Raw genomic sequence first — 14395 nt, 5'->3', positions numbered from 1 at the left:
GAATTCAACCAAGACCCATGGTCACCTTCTGGAGAGAACTCACTTCCTTACGGTCCGCACAGCCCACCTTCTCCTACTGGCCGCCTTCCGAGCCAGGGCCCCACGCCAGTGCGCCTCCAGTCTGATGGCTGAAAGAGTTCACTGCTGGCATTAGAAGGCGAGCACAATCAAGTTTAAATACAAAAGGCTTTTTTTTTCCCCCCTCAGAACCGCTCACCCCCTCCACCAAACATCTGGATGCCCACCTCTGCCCTGGGCCAGCCCCACCCCCCGACCCCCAAGATGGAAAGTTGTGGAGTGTCGCCAGTTTCTATCTGAGGGTGCTCAGGCCACTGAACCAGGACGACCGAGCAGCTCCAGCCATATGGGAGGCTTCAAGGAGAGCCCCGAAATTGCATTGAGGGGGTCAGTTTCCCCAGGTCTTGAGGGGTGCACATCAGTCGTGGGGCTGCGTTTGGCTGGTCTCATCTAGTGTGTGCTTTAGTTATCCATGCTTAAAAATTGAGATACATCAATTGGGACACAGAGATTTCTGGCTTGTTTCCCAATTTTTAAATGCTTTTCATATTTTGTTCAGTATTCTGATTTTAAAAAAATGTTTTCTGGGGCACCTGGATGGCCCAGTTGATTAAGTGTCTGACCCTTGGTTTCAGCTCAGGCCATGATCTCATGGGTCGTGGGATTGAGCCCTGAGTCAGGCTCTGTGCTCAGCACAGAGTCTGCTTGAGATTCTCCCTGTCTCAAACGCATGAATAAAGCTTTTTTAAAAAATGCTTTTATTCCTCATAGCAGCACTATTTCTGTTCCAAAAACAAAGGACTATCCACAGAACAGCTGGACTGTGGTATGCTGGTACAGCACAGGGGTCTGCAAACTACAGCCCTCTGGCTGGACATCTGCTTTTGTAAATAAAGCTTTATTGCCACAGGGCTATGCGCATTTATTTATGTATTGCCAAAATACCTTCCTGCTGCAATGTCAGAACTGAGTAGCCGTGACCAGGACCAGATGACCCACAAGTCTAAAGGACCACCTGGCCTTGAAGAAAAAGTTTGCCAACATTTGATTTCATGTCATCTTATGCAGCTATGAAAATAAATGACCAAATCTACATAGCGCTGGCTGGTTGAATTTCAGGAACAAAAATGTCCCTAAAAATACAAATGGTATAATTTTATGAACTTCAAAACATGCCAGCCACTAACTATATCGTTTAGTGATGCATCCACCACTACATGATGATGGTAAAGCTATCCAGAAAAGCAAGGGAAGAATAAAGGCAAAATTTAGGAGAGGGATGCAGGTATGGGTCAAGAAGGGACGGGAGAGCCACAGGGGACAGGTTCCTGGATACTCCCAGGGTGAGTATCTTTTCAAAAAAATTATTCTTTGGGCACCTGGGTGGCTTTGCCGATTAATTGTCTGCCTTCGACTCAGGTCATGATCCCGGGATGCTGGGATCGAGCCCCACATCTCTGCTCAGCAGAGAGCCCACTTCTCCCTCTCCCTCTGCCTGGCACTCCTCCTGCTTGTGCTATTGAATGAATAAATAAAATCTTTAAAAATAAAAATAAAAAATGATTCTTTAAAAGCGCACGTGCTGGGGACCAAATAAGCCATGTTTGTGGGACCCAAACGGGTCACTATGTTAGAAAGGCCGTTCGTAGAATAAAAACAAGCCATTTTTAAGGACGGACGGGCAGGGGGAGCAAAGCCCTAACAGAGCCTCTGCCTCCAGATGCTGCCCAGGTCAGAGAGATGGAGCAGAGCTCTGGCTCATTGCAAACGGGAAAGCTTCTGTTTCATTCTTACCTGCCTGTCTTTTTTTCACATATACTCTCCTTTCTAGGCAGGCTTTGTATGTGGCTTGGATCCTCGCAACTGAAAATAAAAGGGTTGGTGAAACAGCTTTCAGCTGTGTGACTGTGTAGTTGTGCTCTTCAGAGGGGAGGTCAGAGGCAGCCTCAATACCACGCCCCACCCCTGCAGACCAGAGTCATCCTGTCCCCCCAGAGGCTGTTTAGAAACTGACGGAGGCCCCTCTGCCCCACCTGCAGCCAGCACCAGCCCCATCCCAGGTCCCAGGATCAAGGCGTGCTGCTGTGAGATCAAATAAATAAATAAGTAGAAATAAAAATGAGATCAGCAAGCACAGTGGTGACAAGCCCAGATCACGAAGCTAGAGAGACCCATGTTCAAATCCCAGCTCTGCTGCTTACAAGCCATGCAGCCTTCAGCAAGTTACTGACATCTTAGACCTCAGTTTCCCGGAATGAAAGTGGAGATAATATGGCCACATAGGTTTGTTCTAAGAACACACCGAGGTCCCAAGTGCCAGGGAATTAATATGCAGCAAGCACTCAGATGACTCAACAGACCACTCGAGATTTCAAGGGAGATGCCCCACCCCACTCCAGTAGTTTCAGAAAAATTTTGCCCTCCCCCGCCCCCACCCGGTAACTTTCCTCTCTCCCAGTTCACACACCCCACCCCGGCTGCGGGCTTGGAAGCAACATCTTCCAACATCAGATACTGGCATGAATGAAGTTTTCAACGATTCACTGGAGGCTTAGCCCCTGGTGTGGCAAAAGAGTTGGGGCTTATCGAGAACTGGGACAGCAATCCAGGGTTTAAGTGTCCGTGTGCACCTGTGACTGCCCTCCAAACACACATTACATGTATCTTATCATATACATGTATATGATACATCTACATGTATCTTATCATATAGCCCTGTATCTTGTTCTGGGCATACATCTACATGTATCTTATCATATAGCCCTGTATCTTGTTCTGGGTTTCCAAAGTCAACACTTCTGACACTCTTTCAAAAACGCTGTTTTTGAACCACACTAAGCTGGTTCATTTCACATTATGATGCAGTCAGGACAGAGAAAATCGTACCTAATTGATGTTTACTGAATTCAAAGGCATCTTCGGTAGCAAACAGAGTTCTGGGGAAACGAATGAAGATTTTGGTTCTAGAAGTGAAAAGAGAGATTGTTGTGATGATTAATTTGGTCGGCTACCAGCTGCCTTGGCTTCCACAGTGTCCCCTCCTCTAGAACCTCATGATGTGATCTTATTGGGAAATAGGGTCATCAAGGTAGGGACTGAGAGGAGAGTGTACGGAATTAGGTGTGACCTAAATCCAGTGTGTGTGTGCCTGTAAGAGACAGAAAAGGACACACACACAGAGGGAAGTTTATGTGAAGACAAGCAGAGGCTGGAGGGACGGGACCACAAGCCACAGAATGTCAGGAGCCAGCAGAAGCTGGAAGAGTCAAGGAAGGAGTCTCCCGCAGAGCCCACCCACACCTTGATGTTGGACTTGGAACCTTGAGAACTAACCATGAAAGTGTACTTTTCCTGTTATTTTAAGCCAGCCAGTCTACAGGCCTTTGTCATCCAGCCTCAGGAAACTATGACACCATTTAACCCTGAAGTCACCTCCCTGGATTTTGAAAAATCGATGACAAGGAATAGGAGTCTAAGTGTAAAAGATCCCATCAACCAGCAAAGATCAATGATCAATGTCCATCACTTCCGGCATGCCTTACCCACCCTGTGAGGGAAACTTCCCAGGGAAGCCACAAGGGGGCAGCAGTGCCTCAGTCCACGTGATCCCACGTCCCCATCCCAGATCATGGAAGAGGGACAGAGACCACCTATGACCTACCTCCACGGTCTGCCTCCCTCAGGATGCGCTAACCCCATTCTCAGGGATCTGGCTTGGAACTGTAGTTCTTGAAGCAGGGCCCAAGACAGAAGCATAAGGCTGGAGAGGGACCAGGGTGGCCACAGAGGGCTATATCCAAGTGGGAGTTAGGAGTGGGAGGGCAAAGTCCATTGATGCATTCCATGGCAGAAATTATCTGTAGCCGGGGAATGCCTGTCTACATCCTTAGGCACTGGTCCTTACCACCACATCAACCCTGACCAAAATGACTAACAGGATAAAACTAAATCTTCCCGGTTCACACCCCCCCCCTCCCGCCCACCCTGAGTCTGCCTCGGTGCTATCATCGTGTATGAAAGGTCTCCTGCTCCTGGACGACAACCACTACAGCAATGTGCTCGGAGTTCTAGAACACCTTCTGGGATGCCATGGGATCTTTCACTTCACGTAAGTCCTAATACCCCCTCTGAGAGGTCCTGCGTGCATTTGAACAATAAAAAAGACAAGGCAAACTCATTTTGCAGGCAAAGAGGTGCAACCCAGCCCTGGGTCAGGTTTAGAACGCAGGTCTCCCTTCTAGCTTCATCTCCTCCAACACCCTTCCAACCACCTGGAGCTTGCAATACTGTGGTTTATAATTAGAAATATATATTTGGTCTTGGTCCCATTCTAGTGCCATAGCTAGATCCCCAAACCCTTATAATTAGGGCAGTAGGGGCATCTTTGGTTATAATATTTGGACTTTGTCCCTGAGATAGTTTCAAAGTGATAACAGTGAAGTGGATGTCTTGCTATCTGCGGCAGATCCCTCCAGCCACACCACACCTGAGTTTATGCTAAGGAGGTGATGTTCGCCAAGTTTCTTGGATAACCTAAGGATGGGGGCTGGTTGCCAGGGGAACCAATCTTGAGATGAGAATCTCAGAACTTTCAGCCCCACCTCCTACCTGGGGAGAGGGGCCAGGGGTTGAAGGGATGATGACCAACGGCCAGTGGTTTTATCAATCATGGCTGTGTAAAGGGGCTTCCGTAAGACTCCAAAAAGGACGTGGTTTGATGATCTGGGTGTGCCTGGAGAGGGCGTGGAAGCTCTATGCTTTTCCCCTATACCCTACCCTATGCATCTCAACCATCTGACCATTCCCGAGTTCTATCCTTGTGTAATAAGCCGGGGATCCAGTCACTCTGAGTTCTGTGAGCCCCTCTAGCAAATCACTTGAACCCAAAGAGAGGGTCCCAGGAACCTCTAATAGATGTCCAGTCGGTCGTCAGATGCACAGGTGACAATGCGGACTTAGAACTGGCATCTGAAGGGGGGGACAGACTGAGTCCTTATCTTGGGCATCTAACACTACCTCGGGTAGACAGTGTCAGAACTGAGTTGAGTGCAGGATACCCCACCACTCTCAGAGGTATTGTGGAATGTACTCGGGGTGAGCAAAGTACTGAGAGCAGGAGGTTTTTTCCTTCTTTACAGAGCTGCATTTAAATCGAGTGGACGGGAGGATCTGCTTGTAAATCTACATGGACTCCTTTAAAAATTCATCTCCCGGTTCTTGATGCATACAGAAGAATGCACAGAACCTTTGACTGGGGATTTCCTAGCCACTTACCTCCCTAACTTGTACTCCTCTGGTGTGTAGCCCATGTACTGGATCAGCCGTTCCACACCCTCTGCTGGAGGCCCGTGCCAGTGTGGCCAGGTGTCCGGGCACAGGGACTTGTACCTGGGGAGAGGAGAGGCCCTTCCAGAAAGCCCTTGGCCCGGACACTTGCCCCCCACCCCCTGCCAGGGGCCCACTTGGCTCAGCTGTGGCATGCCAGTCACTCAGCACAATCTAGCAGACCCATCACACCGACTTCCTCGAATTCAGCAATAGACACTTGGCAAGAAGGATAAAAGGGAGAAACTATTTCAGTAGGCTGGATCTGGCCTGTCTTCATAGAACCTGACATCATCAGACACTTGGCCCGAGAAACCCCATTCCACTCCACACACTCTATGCAGGGACGTGAAATCCTGTGCCCACACCTGAGCTTATGCAAGAATGTTCACAGCGTCACCGTGTCATTATTCATCAGAGACAACCCAAATGTCCGTCTGCTGATGAACGAAGGGACAAAATAAACATAAGTCAGCACACGAAGAAAAGGGCCCACGCCTGGTAAGTAATGAGGGACGTGGGCCCAGAGATGACTTCAGATCCTGATTTCAGCATACATAGCGAGGATGCAGTCCCTGTAAAAAGAACCATGCGGTCTGCAACGTTTTGAAATAAGAGAATGCAGAAATCCACGTGCCTGTGGACTTGCAGCTATAGAAACTGGGTTCAAGTGCAGCTCAGGAGCTGAGCAAGTCACTTTGCCTCCTCACCTCTGCAACGGGAACAAGGGACACGACCTTCCTCGTGGGCCCATCACGAGGTCGACATGAGATAAGCCGTGGAGAGTACTGGGCTCAGTCCAAGACCTCAAAAAATGTTAGCTACACTGTTCCTGCTGTGCTTCTTACCCTTAATACTGTGACATGGTTCATTTTATTTTAAAATCACTTTTTAAAAAAGACTTTATTTATTTGAGAGAGAAAGAGAGCATGAGAGTGGGGAAGGTCAGAGGGAGAAGCAGACTCCCCATGGATCCGGGAACCTTGATCCTGGGACTCTGGGACCATGATCTGAGCTGAAAGCAGTCACTTTAACCAACTGAGCCATCCAGGTGCCCCATAAAAATCACATTTTAAACTGTTAGAAACATGCTGATTTTCCCAGAACTACATTTCATGAAAAAGTCATTAAGGGCATTGCCATGGAGTAAATGTCTATGTTCTCCTCTCATCCTACACTCCCAGGCTGAAATCCTAAGCCACCATGTATTAGGTGGTGAGGGTCCTCTGGGAGCTGACGAGGTTGTGAGGCTGAAGCCCCCATGAATGGGGTCATCGCCCTTCTAAGAGAGACCCCAAAGAGTTCTCTCACTCTCTTCCCATCACGTGAGGACCCACGAGAAGGGCGGTCTGTGTGCAATCCAGAGGGGGTTCTTCCCAGAACACGACCATGCTGGTATCTTGTTCCCAGCTTTCTAGACTCCAAAACCATGAAAGGTACTTTTCCGTTGTTTATAACACCCAGTCTATGGTGCTTTATTACACAAGCCCAAAACTAAGACATTAAGTGTCCTCTGTTCCTCCCCGATGACCTCTCTTGGTCCAGGCACACACACCAAGGTGCAGGGGCATGCCTCCCCCAGGTAATGCAGTAGGGACACAACTGTCCAGTCCACTAGCACACGCCATCAAAGCTGTCCAGACATGCGGCGGCCAGACAAGGGCGAATGGGGAGAGATCTTCAACATCCACAGGCAGAGGGACTGGGAATTCTGTTCTTTTCAACTCTGAGATGCAGTTGTTTCCTGGTCAAGGGAAGCGGTGCCACGCAGGGTGCCCCCTCCCAGGGGCTCCAGCCCCTCCCCTGGGGCCGCCCACCTGCAGCCATGCCAGCCCTCCTGGCTGGTCTTCCAGCCTGCCCAGTTTCCACCTCGCTAGCATTCACCAGTAGAGTAAACGAGCCTCAGATGACAAAAAAGTAGCAACAAAGCTGTACGAAGTGCAAAACTGCAGAAAAATGAGAACACAATATGCACAGGTTGGGCAGGCAGCAGCGGCTGATTCTGGCCGTCTCCATCAGAAGTCAGATTCAGAAAAAGGAACAAGTGAAAAAATGAACAACTAGTAGCTGACAAGCAAAAATGACATGCAAAGGAGGTATGTTAGGGGGAAAAAAAGGCAAATAGGCTGGTAGTTCCTCAAACAATTAAACGCTGAGTTATCCTATGACCTAGTAACCTACTCCTGGGTATACAGCTCCCCAACATAAAACACCCATCCACATAAAAACCTGAACATGTGTGTTCCTAGCAGCCTTATTCCTAATAGCCCCGAATGGAAACAATCCAAGTACCCACCAACTGATGGGTCTCTCCGCACAACAAATGGAACATGATTTGGCCCTAAAAAGGGATGACATACTGACATGTGCTACCACAGGGATGAACCTTGAAAACACTGGGCAAAGTGACAGAAACCAGTCACGAAAGGCCACGTGCTATAGGACTCCATGCGTAGGAAACTTCCAGAATAGGGAAATCTATAGAGACAGGAAGCAGGTGAGTGGTTGCTTAGGGCTGGGGCAAAAGTGGTAAGGATATAAGGGGGTTATAGGTAAAGGGTATCAGCAGGAATATAAATCATTTAACATAACAACGAGGCTGGAGAACAGTATGAAGCTTCCTCAAAAAGCTAAAAATAGAACTACACTATGATCCAGCAATTGCACTACTAGGTATTTTCCCAAAGAAGACAAAAGTACAGATTCGAAGGGGCACGTGCACCCCAATGTTTATAACAGCAATGTCCACAATAGCCAAACTGTGGAAAGAGCCCCAATGCCCATCGACAGATGAGTGAATAAAGAAGATGTGGTATATACATACAATGGAATACTACGCAGCCATCAAAAAGAAGGAAATCTTGCCTTTTCCAAGGATGTGGATAGAACTAGAGGGTATTGTGCTAAACGAGATAAGTCAGTCAGAGAAAGACAAATACCATAGGACCTCACTCACATGTGTAATTTAAGAAAGAAAACAGATAAACAGAGGGGAGAAAAGGAGAGAAGGAAACAGGCCATAAGAGATCCTTGGTGACTGAGAACTGAGAGCTGATAGAGGGTTGTGGGTGGGGGATGGGCTAGACGAGGGATGGGGATTAAGGAGGGCCTTTGTTATGATAAGCACTGGGTGTTGTCTGTAAGTGATGGATCACTGAATTCAACTCCAGAAACCAGTATTGCACTGTAGGTTAACTAAGAGTTAAATAAAAATAACAGTGAGGAAATAGATTATTACTTAATAAGTACGTATAAGCAGATAGCACTTACCAAGACATGAGACTCATGGAAGAAAAACCAGCATGCTCCTTGGTAAAGAAAGATCTGAGATCACTAAAGCAGGGGCTAAAAATAAGACCCACTGGGAAATGCTCAAGTTTCAAAAGGCAGAACCTTGATATAAGTTGCGGAATATAAGAAATCAGATGAAAAATGTAAGCTCATGGACATGACTTTTATAAAGCTGTAGTTCAAAAGAAACCTAGTAGTTAGGTGGAAATGCGAAACTGCCAATATTTAACCATGCCCAGCTACAGAAGTAACCATTATGCCATTATGCTTCCCTTGAGAGCGTGAGATTGTGTTAATTTTTTTTTTTTTTTTTTTTGGTAGCACAAATTCACACGCAGCCCCTCACCAATGAAGTATTAGTGCACAATTTGGGGGGTGGTGGGATTATGTCATTAAGTCCTGATGAACTCCCTGAAAGCAGACAATTTAATCTCTATGTTACCCATAAGGAAATAGGTCAGAGCTAGAAGAGAAAGGATGGGGAGTCCCACCGAGGTTTGTGTGGTTTCACCGCCCACGTTCCCACCACTACACTTGCTTCGCGGGAGAGCTTAGGAGGCTGCGAGGATCACTGCCAGACTGATGGCACTAAACCAGCACCTACAATCCCCATGGGGCAGGTCTTCCCCAACTGTGCACAGACTCAAAGGGTACACTGCCCATGTCTGCACCCCTAGTGGTACGTCGATGCATCAGCCTTGACCTTCCTGCCTCCAAGAAGTCACACGTTTAGGGAAACGATGGGAAGGAGGTAACTAACCTGAGTCAGCTTCCTAGTCTCCAAAATGTTCGTGTTCATCTCAGTTACAGAAGAACCCAACGGAGCTCCCTGGGGGATGGCCTTTTACTCATCGCCACACCCAGAGACTCCCCACACAGTAGGTTTTTGATCCTGTACTGGTGTAGGATCAACAAAACAAGTGTTACCTTTGCAAGAAATGCTCGTATTTCCGCCGGTATGCAAAGCCCGCCCGTCTCACCCGCAAGTGCTCCATCAGCCCCAGGTACTTGATCTGATGCCTTATGAGCAAGTCGTCAAACTTGCCTTTGGAAATACAGAAGGGAGAGTGACCGTAAATGACTTGATAGCTTTGTTTCAACTGAGAAAGACCATAGGCTACAAGCTGACCATCCTGGCCTGAGTCTGGCCACAGACATATTTTGTCAGGTCCTAATTGTGTGTGTGTGTGTGTGTGTGTGTGTGCGCACGCATGCACACATGTGTTAAAGGGGGAATTTTATAAGAAAATCTGGATTTCTGGATTCTCTAAAAAAGAAAAATGATATCTGGCCTTCTGGGCTACATGGGAGTTCCACATGAGAACAACTGATTGGAAGGGAATAGGGCTGCCGCTTTGGACATGATGTACCCTTTGCTGTTTGTCACAGTCCCCTCCACTCCCTACTGCCTTATACCCAGTCTGCTTCACTTATTTGCTTTTCCTGCCTGGCTTTTATACAACAGTATACTGACCATGGCATGAGCTTGGAAGATACCCAAGTCATAGTTCATCTTGAAAGATAGTTCCTTGGCTGGAGGGAAGCAACACTGCTCCCTCTGACATCTGTCTGGCTCAGCTGGCTTGCTCCTGAAATGGGCCAGGCTCTGAGCAATGCTCATTTGGGACCACCAAAAGAACTCTCCGTCTCTCTTCATTTCCCTTCTATTATTTAAAAATGGATTCACATACAAAGGACAAGAAGCAAGGCTATAGGGTGTGTTGGGCTCTTTTATTTCTTTTTCTTTTTCTTTTTTTTTTTTAGCATCTTAACCCACTGTCATCTTGGCTTTCCCCCCAGCTTCATTTCCCTGAGCTCAGTGTTCAGAACGATTCATGACTCACTGGGTTCTTTCCTCTCATTGGGCTTGATGCAACGGATGTATGAAGGTTCCTTAGAGATGAGGATTTCCAAAAGGCTGCTCAGGCTGTTTTTAAACTGAGTCCCCACCTTCAGAGAGAAAGAGAGAGAGAGAATGAATGAGCTAAATAGACATTGCTTCTCCCAGTAAATACAGAGAAGATTGGCTAGGGCACAGGTCTTTCTATCCCGGCTCCTGACAGATTGCCCTCCCCATAACCATCTCGCCCACTAAAAAGGTTTCGGATGTTCTGGTCTGAGAAGCCCAAGCTCAGACTGGTCAAACAGAGGCTGGACAAGCACCTGTTCAGGGTGCTTTCCTCACTCAGCAAATACGTGGTGAGCACCTCATAGGAGTCCATATCGCCATTAAGGCCATCACCCCCATCAGCTTCCCATTTCCCAGTTACCAAGCTTCCTTTACGACACTTGCACTGTTATAAGTCCCTTCTTTCTTTGATAGTATTGTCCTCTCCTCTCTTCCACTAGATCATACGCCCCACGAGAACAGGGATCTTGTCCATTCTGTTATTGCTAAAACTTGCGCCCTGCATGCAGCACCTGACACACAGTGAACACACTGGTTGCTACACTTGGAAAATATGTATTTAGTCAGTGTGTGTTAGAGAGGGACACTTTCAGAAAAAGGAAGGACAGATTAAAATGTGCAGGTAACTGAGAATATTTGTACCCTCTGGCGGATTTTTACTACCTTTTCCAATTCCGCATGGGCCTGCTTTTCCCCGACTCACCGTTGGTGGCCTTCTCCGGTTTTCTAACTCGGCCACCAGGAAGCACTCCTTCAGGATGCGGTTTTTGGACCTGCATAGCACCTGCAAGTAAAGGAAATGAGCCCCACATTCACTGCTTCGGAAATCACTAAGGGTCTTCGGGAAACCTGTGTTAAGTGTGCACCGCAGCCCAGAGCCATTTGCTTTGGGAGCACCGGAAGATGGGAAAAAAGACAAACACGGAAGGAAGCGTTTAAATACTGGATCCACAGCTCTGTCTACACGGTGAGGCCGTCCGATGGTTTTCCTTGGACACAGCCAAGCTATCCTTGTTCACAGTCCAGCCCATAAAGAATGAACAGCTCTCGAAGAATTATCTCCAGGAGATGGTGTTAAGTGGAGGGGGGGGGGGGGAAGGCAAGACAAGGACCACATGTACAGTGTGTGATTATTGTGTGAAGAGAAAGGAAAAGGAGGGATACACACACACACCCCTTGGTCTGAACCACCCCTGGAAGGATACACAATCAAATGGCTAGAACAGTTGGCTCTCAGAGAGTTGGTGATATGGGGTCAAGGACATCAGCTTTTGTGCAGTTTGATTTCTCCCCACCGTGCACAAGTTTTCAAAATAGTTTGTATTACTAAAAATCTTGATTTATATTTTTAAGAGAGTTGAGAGAGAGTGGGGGAGGGGTAAGGGGAGAGGGAGAGAGAGAATCTTCAGTGGGCTCCACGCTCAGTGCAGAGTCCAACAGGGGGCTTGATCTCATGACCCTCAGACCATGATTTGAGCTAAAATCAAGAACAGGACACTCAACTGACTGAGCCACCTAAGGGCCCCAAAGATCTTCAATTTAAAAAAATTAATTCTACACTAAAATTCTTCTCTTTGTATCCATACAATGAGATATTCTTTGGCCTTTAAAGAAGGAAATTAACCAAACATTGGAAGGAGCAGAGATGGCCTTCAACAGACAAATGGATAAAGATGTGGTTTGTATACACAAGGGAATATTACTCAGCCACCAGAAAGGATGAATACCCACCATTTGCATTGACATGGATGGGACTGGAGGGGCCTATGCTAAGGGAAATAGGTCAGGCAGAGAAAGACAATCGTCTTATGGTTTTGCTCATATGTGGAGCATAAGGAATAGCATGGAGGACACTAGGGGAAGGAAGGGAAAACTGAATGGGAAGAAATTGGAGGGGAAGACAAGCCATGAGAAATTATGGACTCCAGGAAACAATCTGAGGGCTTCGGAGGGGATGTGGTTGGGTTACGGGGTAGCCCGGTGATAGGTATTAAGGAGGGCACATGTTGTGATGAGCAAGCACCCTGGTGTTATATGCAAACTGTGAATCATTGGACAGTACATCAAAAACTGGTGACGTGCTGTATGGTGACTAACATAACACAATTTAAAAAACCCAAGAAATTTAAAAAAAGAAGGAAGGAAATTGTGACACATGTGGGGACATGCATGAAACTGAGGACATCACGCTAAGGGACAGAAATGAGACACAGAAGGACAAGTACTGTATGACCCCATTCACATGAGATTCCTAGAGGAGTCAAATTCAGAGCGACAGGAAGTAGGGTGGTGGCTGCAGGGGTTGAGGGAGGAGGAACAGGGAGTAAGTGTTTGAAACAGAGAGCAGAGTTTCAGTTTTCCAAGATGAAAAGGATCCTGGAGATTGGGAGTACGAGGATCAATGGTGTTTAATGCTACTCAAATGAACACTTAACAACAATTGTGATGGGGGGCACCTGGGTGGCTCAGTGAGTTAAAGCCTCTGCCTTCGGCTCAGGTCATGATGTCAAGGTCCTGGGATCGAGCCCTGCATGGGGCTCTCTGCTTAGCAGGGAGCCTGCTTCCCCCTCTCTCTGCCTGCCTCTCTGCCTACTTGTGATCTCTCTCTCCCTGTCAAATAAATAAATAAAATCTTTTTAAAAATTTTTGTTTAGTCCACTCTAATTCTGCTCTTAATGATGGCACGAAAGAGCCATTTGGGGATGGGGTGAACACATTAGAAAGGATCCATGTTTTCTCTCTCTCTCTCTTTTTTTTTTTTTTGGTAAGATTTTATTTATTTATTTTACAGACAGAGATCACAAGTAGGCAGAGAGGCATGCAGAGAGAGAAGGGGAAGCAGGCTCCCGGCTGAGCAGAGAGCCTGATGCGGGGCTCGGTCCCAGGACCCTGGGATCATGACCCAAGTGGAAGGCAGAGGCTTTAACCCACTGAGCCACCAAGGCGCCCCTAGAAAGGATCCATCTTGAAGTCAAAAGAAAGGGCCAGGCCTATCAGTCCTAGCTGGCGAAGGGAGAGAATCTGAGATTTTTTCATGGGAAGCACCCTCCATAGGTGGGTTTGTGATGGGCATGGGTGTGGTGCACAGGGCAAAGCCAGGAGAGGAGTATTACGTTCCTTGTGCCAGCTGGGCCCTTCTATGCCTGTGTCATTCACAGTGACCCTGGGAAGGGGCACCGCCAGACCCACCCCACAACGACAGGAAAATCTGCTTCAGACCCCGCACTGGGAAGAGGCAGGGCTGATGCTCAGTCCCAAAGAGCACCGGCCTAGAGCAGAGATCCAAAGTTAGGAATAGTTCTCTATCCCGAAGCCCAGAGATTGGGCCGAGAAAGACTGGAAAAGCCAGAAGGTATTCCTGAAACCAACAGTCTCTGTGTTCACTCTGAAAAGGTCTCCTTAACTTTAAGCTTTTTGTAGACCAAGCTAATGAAATAAAATCTAATTTTTATGAAACAGCCAACTGTTTCAATACAAAGGAAGGCTTCAAAACACCCAGGGTTTTTCTGATCAGTGAGGTATATGGAAGGAGATTGGAACTTGCAGCAGCGGCCCCAGGGGCTAATCACAGCTTCAGCCCCACTTCATGATGTGATCTTGAGCAAGTTGAGACTCCTCTGGGTCTCAATTTTCTCATCCTCTGTTCATGCTACCCTAGTACATTCCCACTGCACCCGAACAAAAATCTCTTCTCCTCCCTGGGGACCTCACCCGGCTGGGCTCAGTCCCCTCTCCAAACATCATACTCCTTACTGAACACACACTAAAATCGTCTGGGCCTCAGGGCCTTTGCACACGCCAATCCCTCAACCTGGAGTCAGCCCAATCTTTCCATGGCCAGTAACATTCTCA

The 14395-nt window shown here is 47.5% G+C and overlaps 1 protein-coding gene across 1 annotated transcript in view; it reads right to left on the bottom strand.

The window, feature by feature from the left end:
* Nucleotides 1–14395, bottom strand: part of MYO1H (myosin IH) — a 50822-nt gene that overhangs the window by 5369 nt on the left and 31058 nt on the right. The window contains exons 17-23 of the mRNA XM_059409960.1: nucleotides 11247–11327; nucleotides 10479–10584; nucleotides 9562–9679; nucleotides 5293–5406; nucleotides 2905–2981; nucleotides 1813–1881; nucleotides 44–128 (exon numbers count right to left, since the gene is read on the bottom strand). Coding sequence (XP_059265943.1) covers nucleotides 44–128; nucleotides 1813–1881; nucleotides 2905–2981; nucleotides 5293–5406; nucleotides 9562–9679; nucleotides 10479–10584; nucleotides 11247–11327 — 650 coding nt within the window. The remainder of the gene's footprint in view (nucleotides 1–43; nucleotides 129–1812; nucleotides 1882–2904; nucleotides 2982–5292; nucleotides 5407–9561; nucleotides 9680–10478; nucleotides 10585–11246; nucleotides 11328–14395) is intronic.

This window comes from Mustela nigripes, chromosome 8, assembly GCF_022355385.1.
Source record: "Mustela nigripes isolate SB6536 chromosome 8, MUSNIG.SB6536, whole genome shotgun sequence".
NCBI lineage: Eukaryota > Metazoa > Chordata > Mammalia > Carnivora > Mustelidae > Mustela > Mustela nigripes.
The sequence above is the reverse complement of the archived record's forward strand: the minus strand, read 5'-3'. Positions and strand labels throughout refer to the sequence as shown.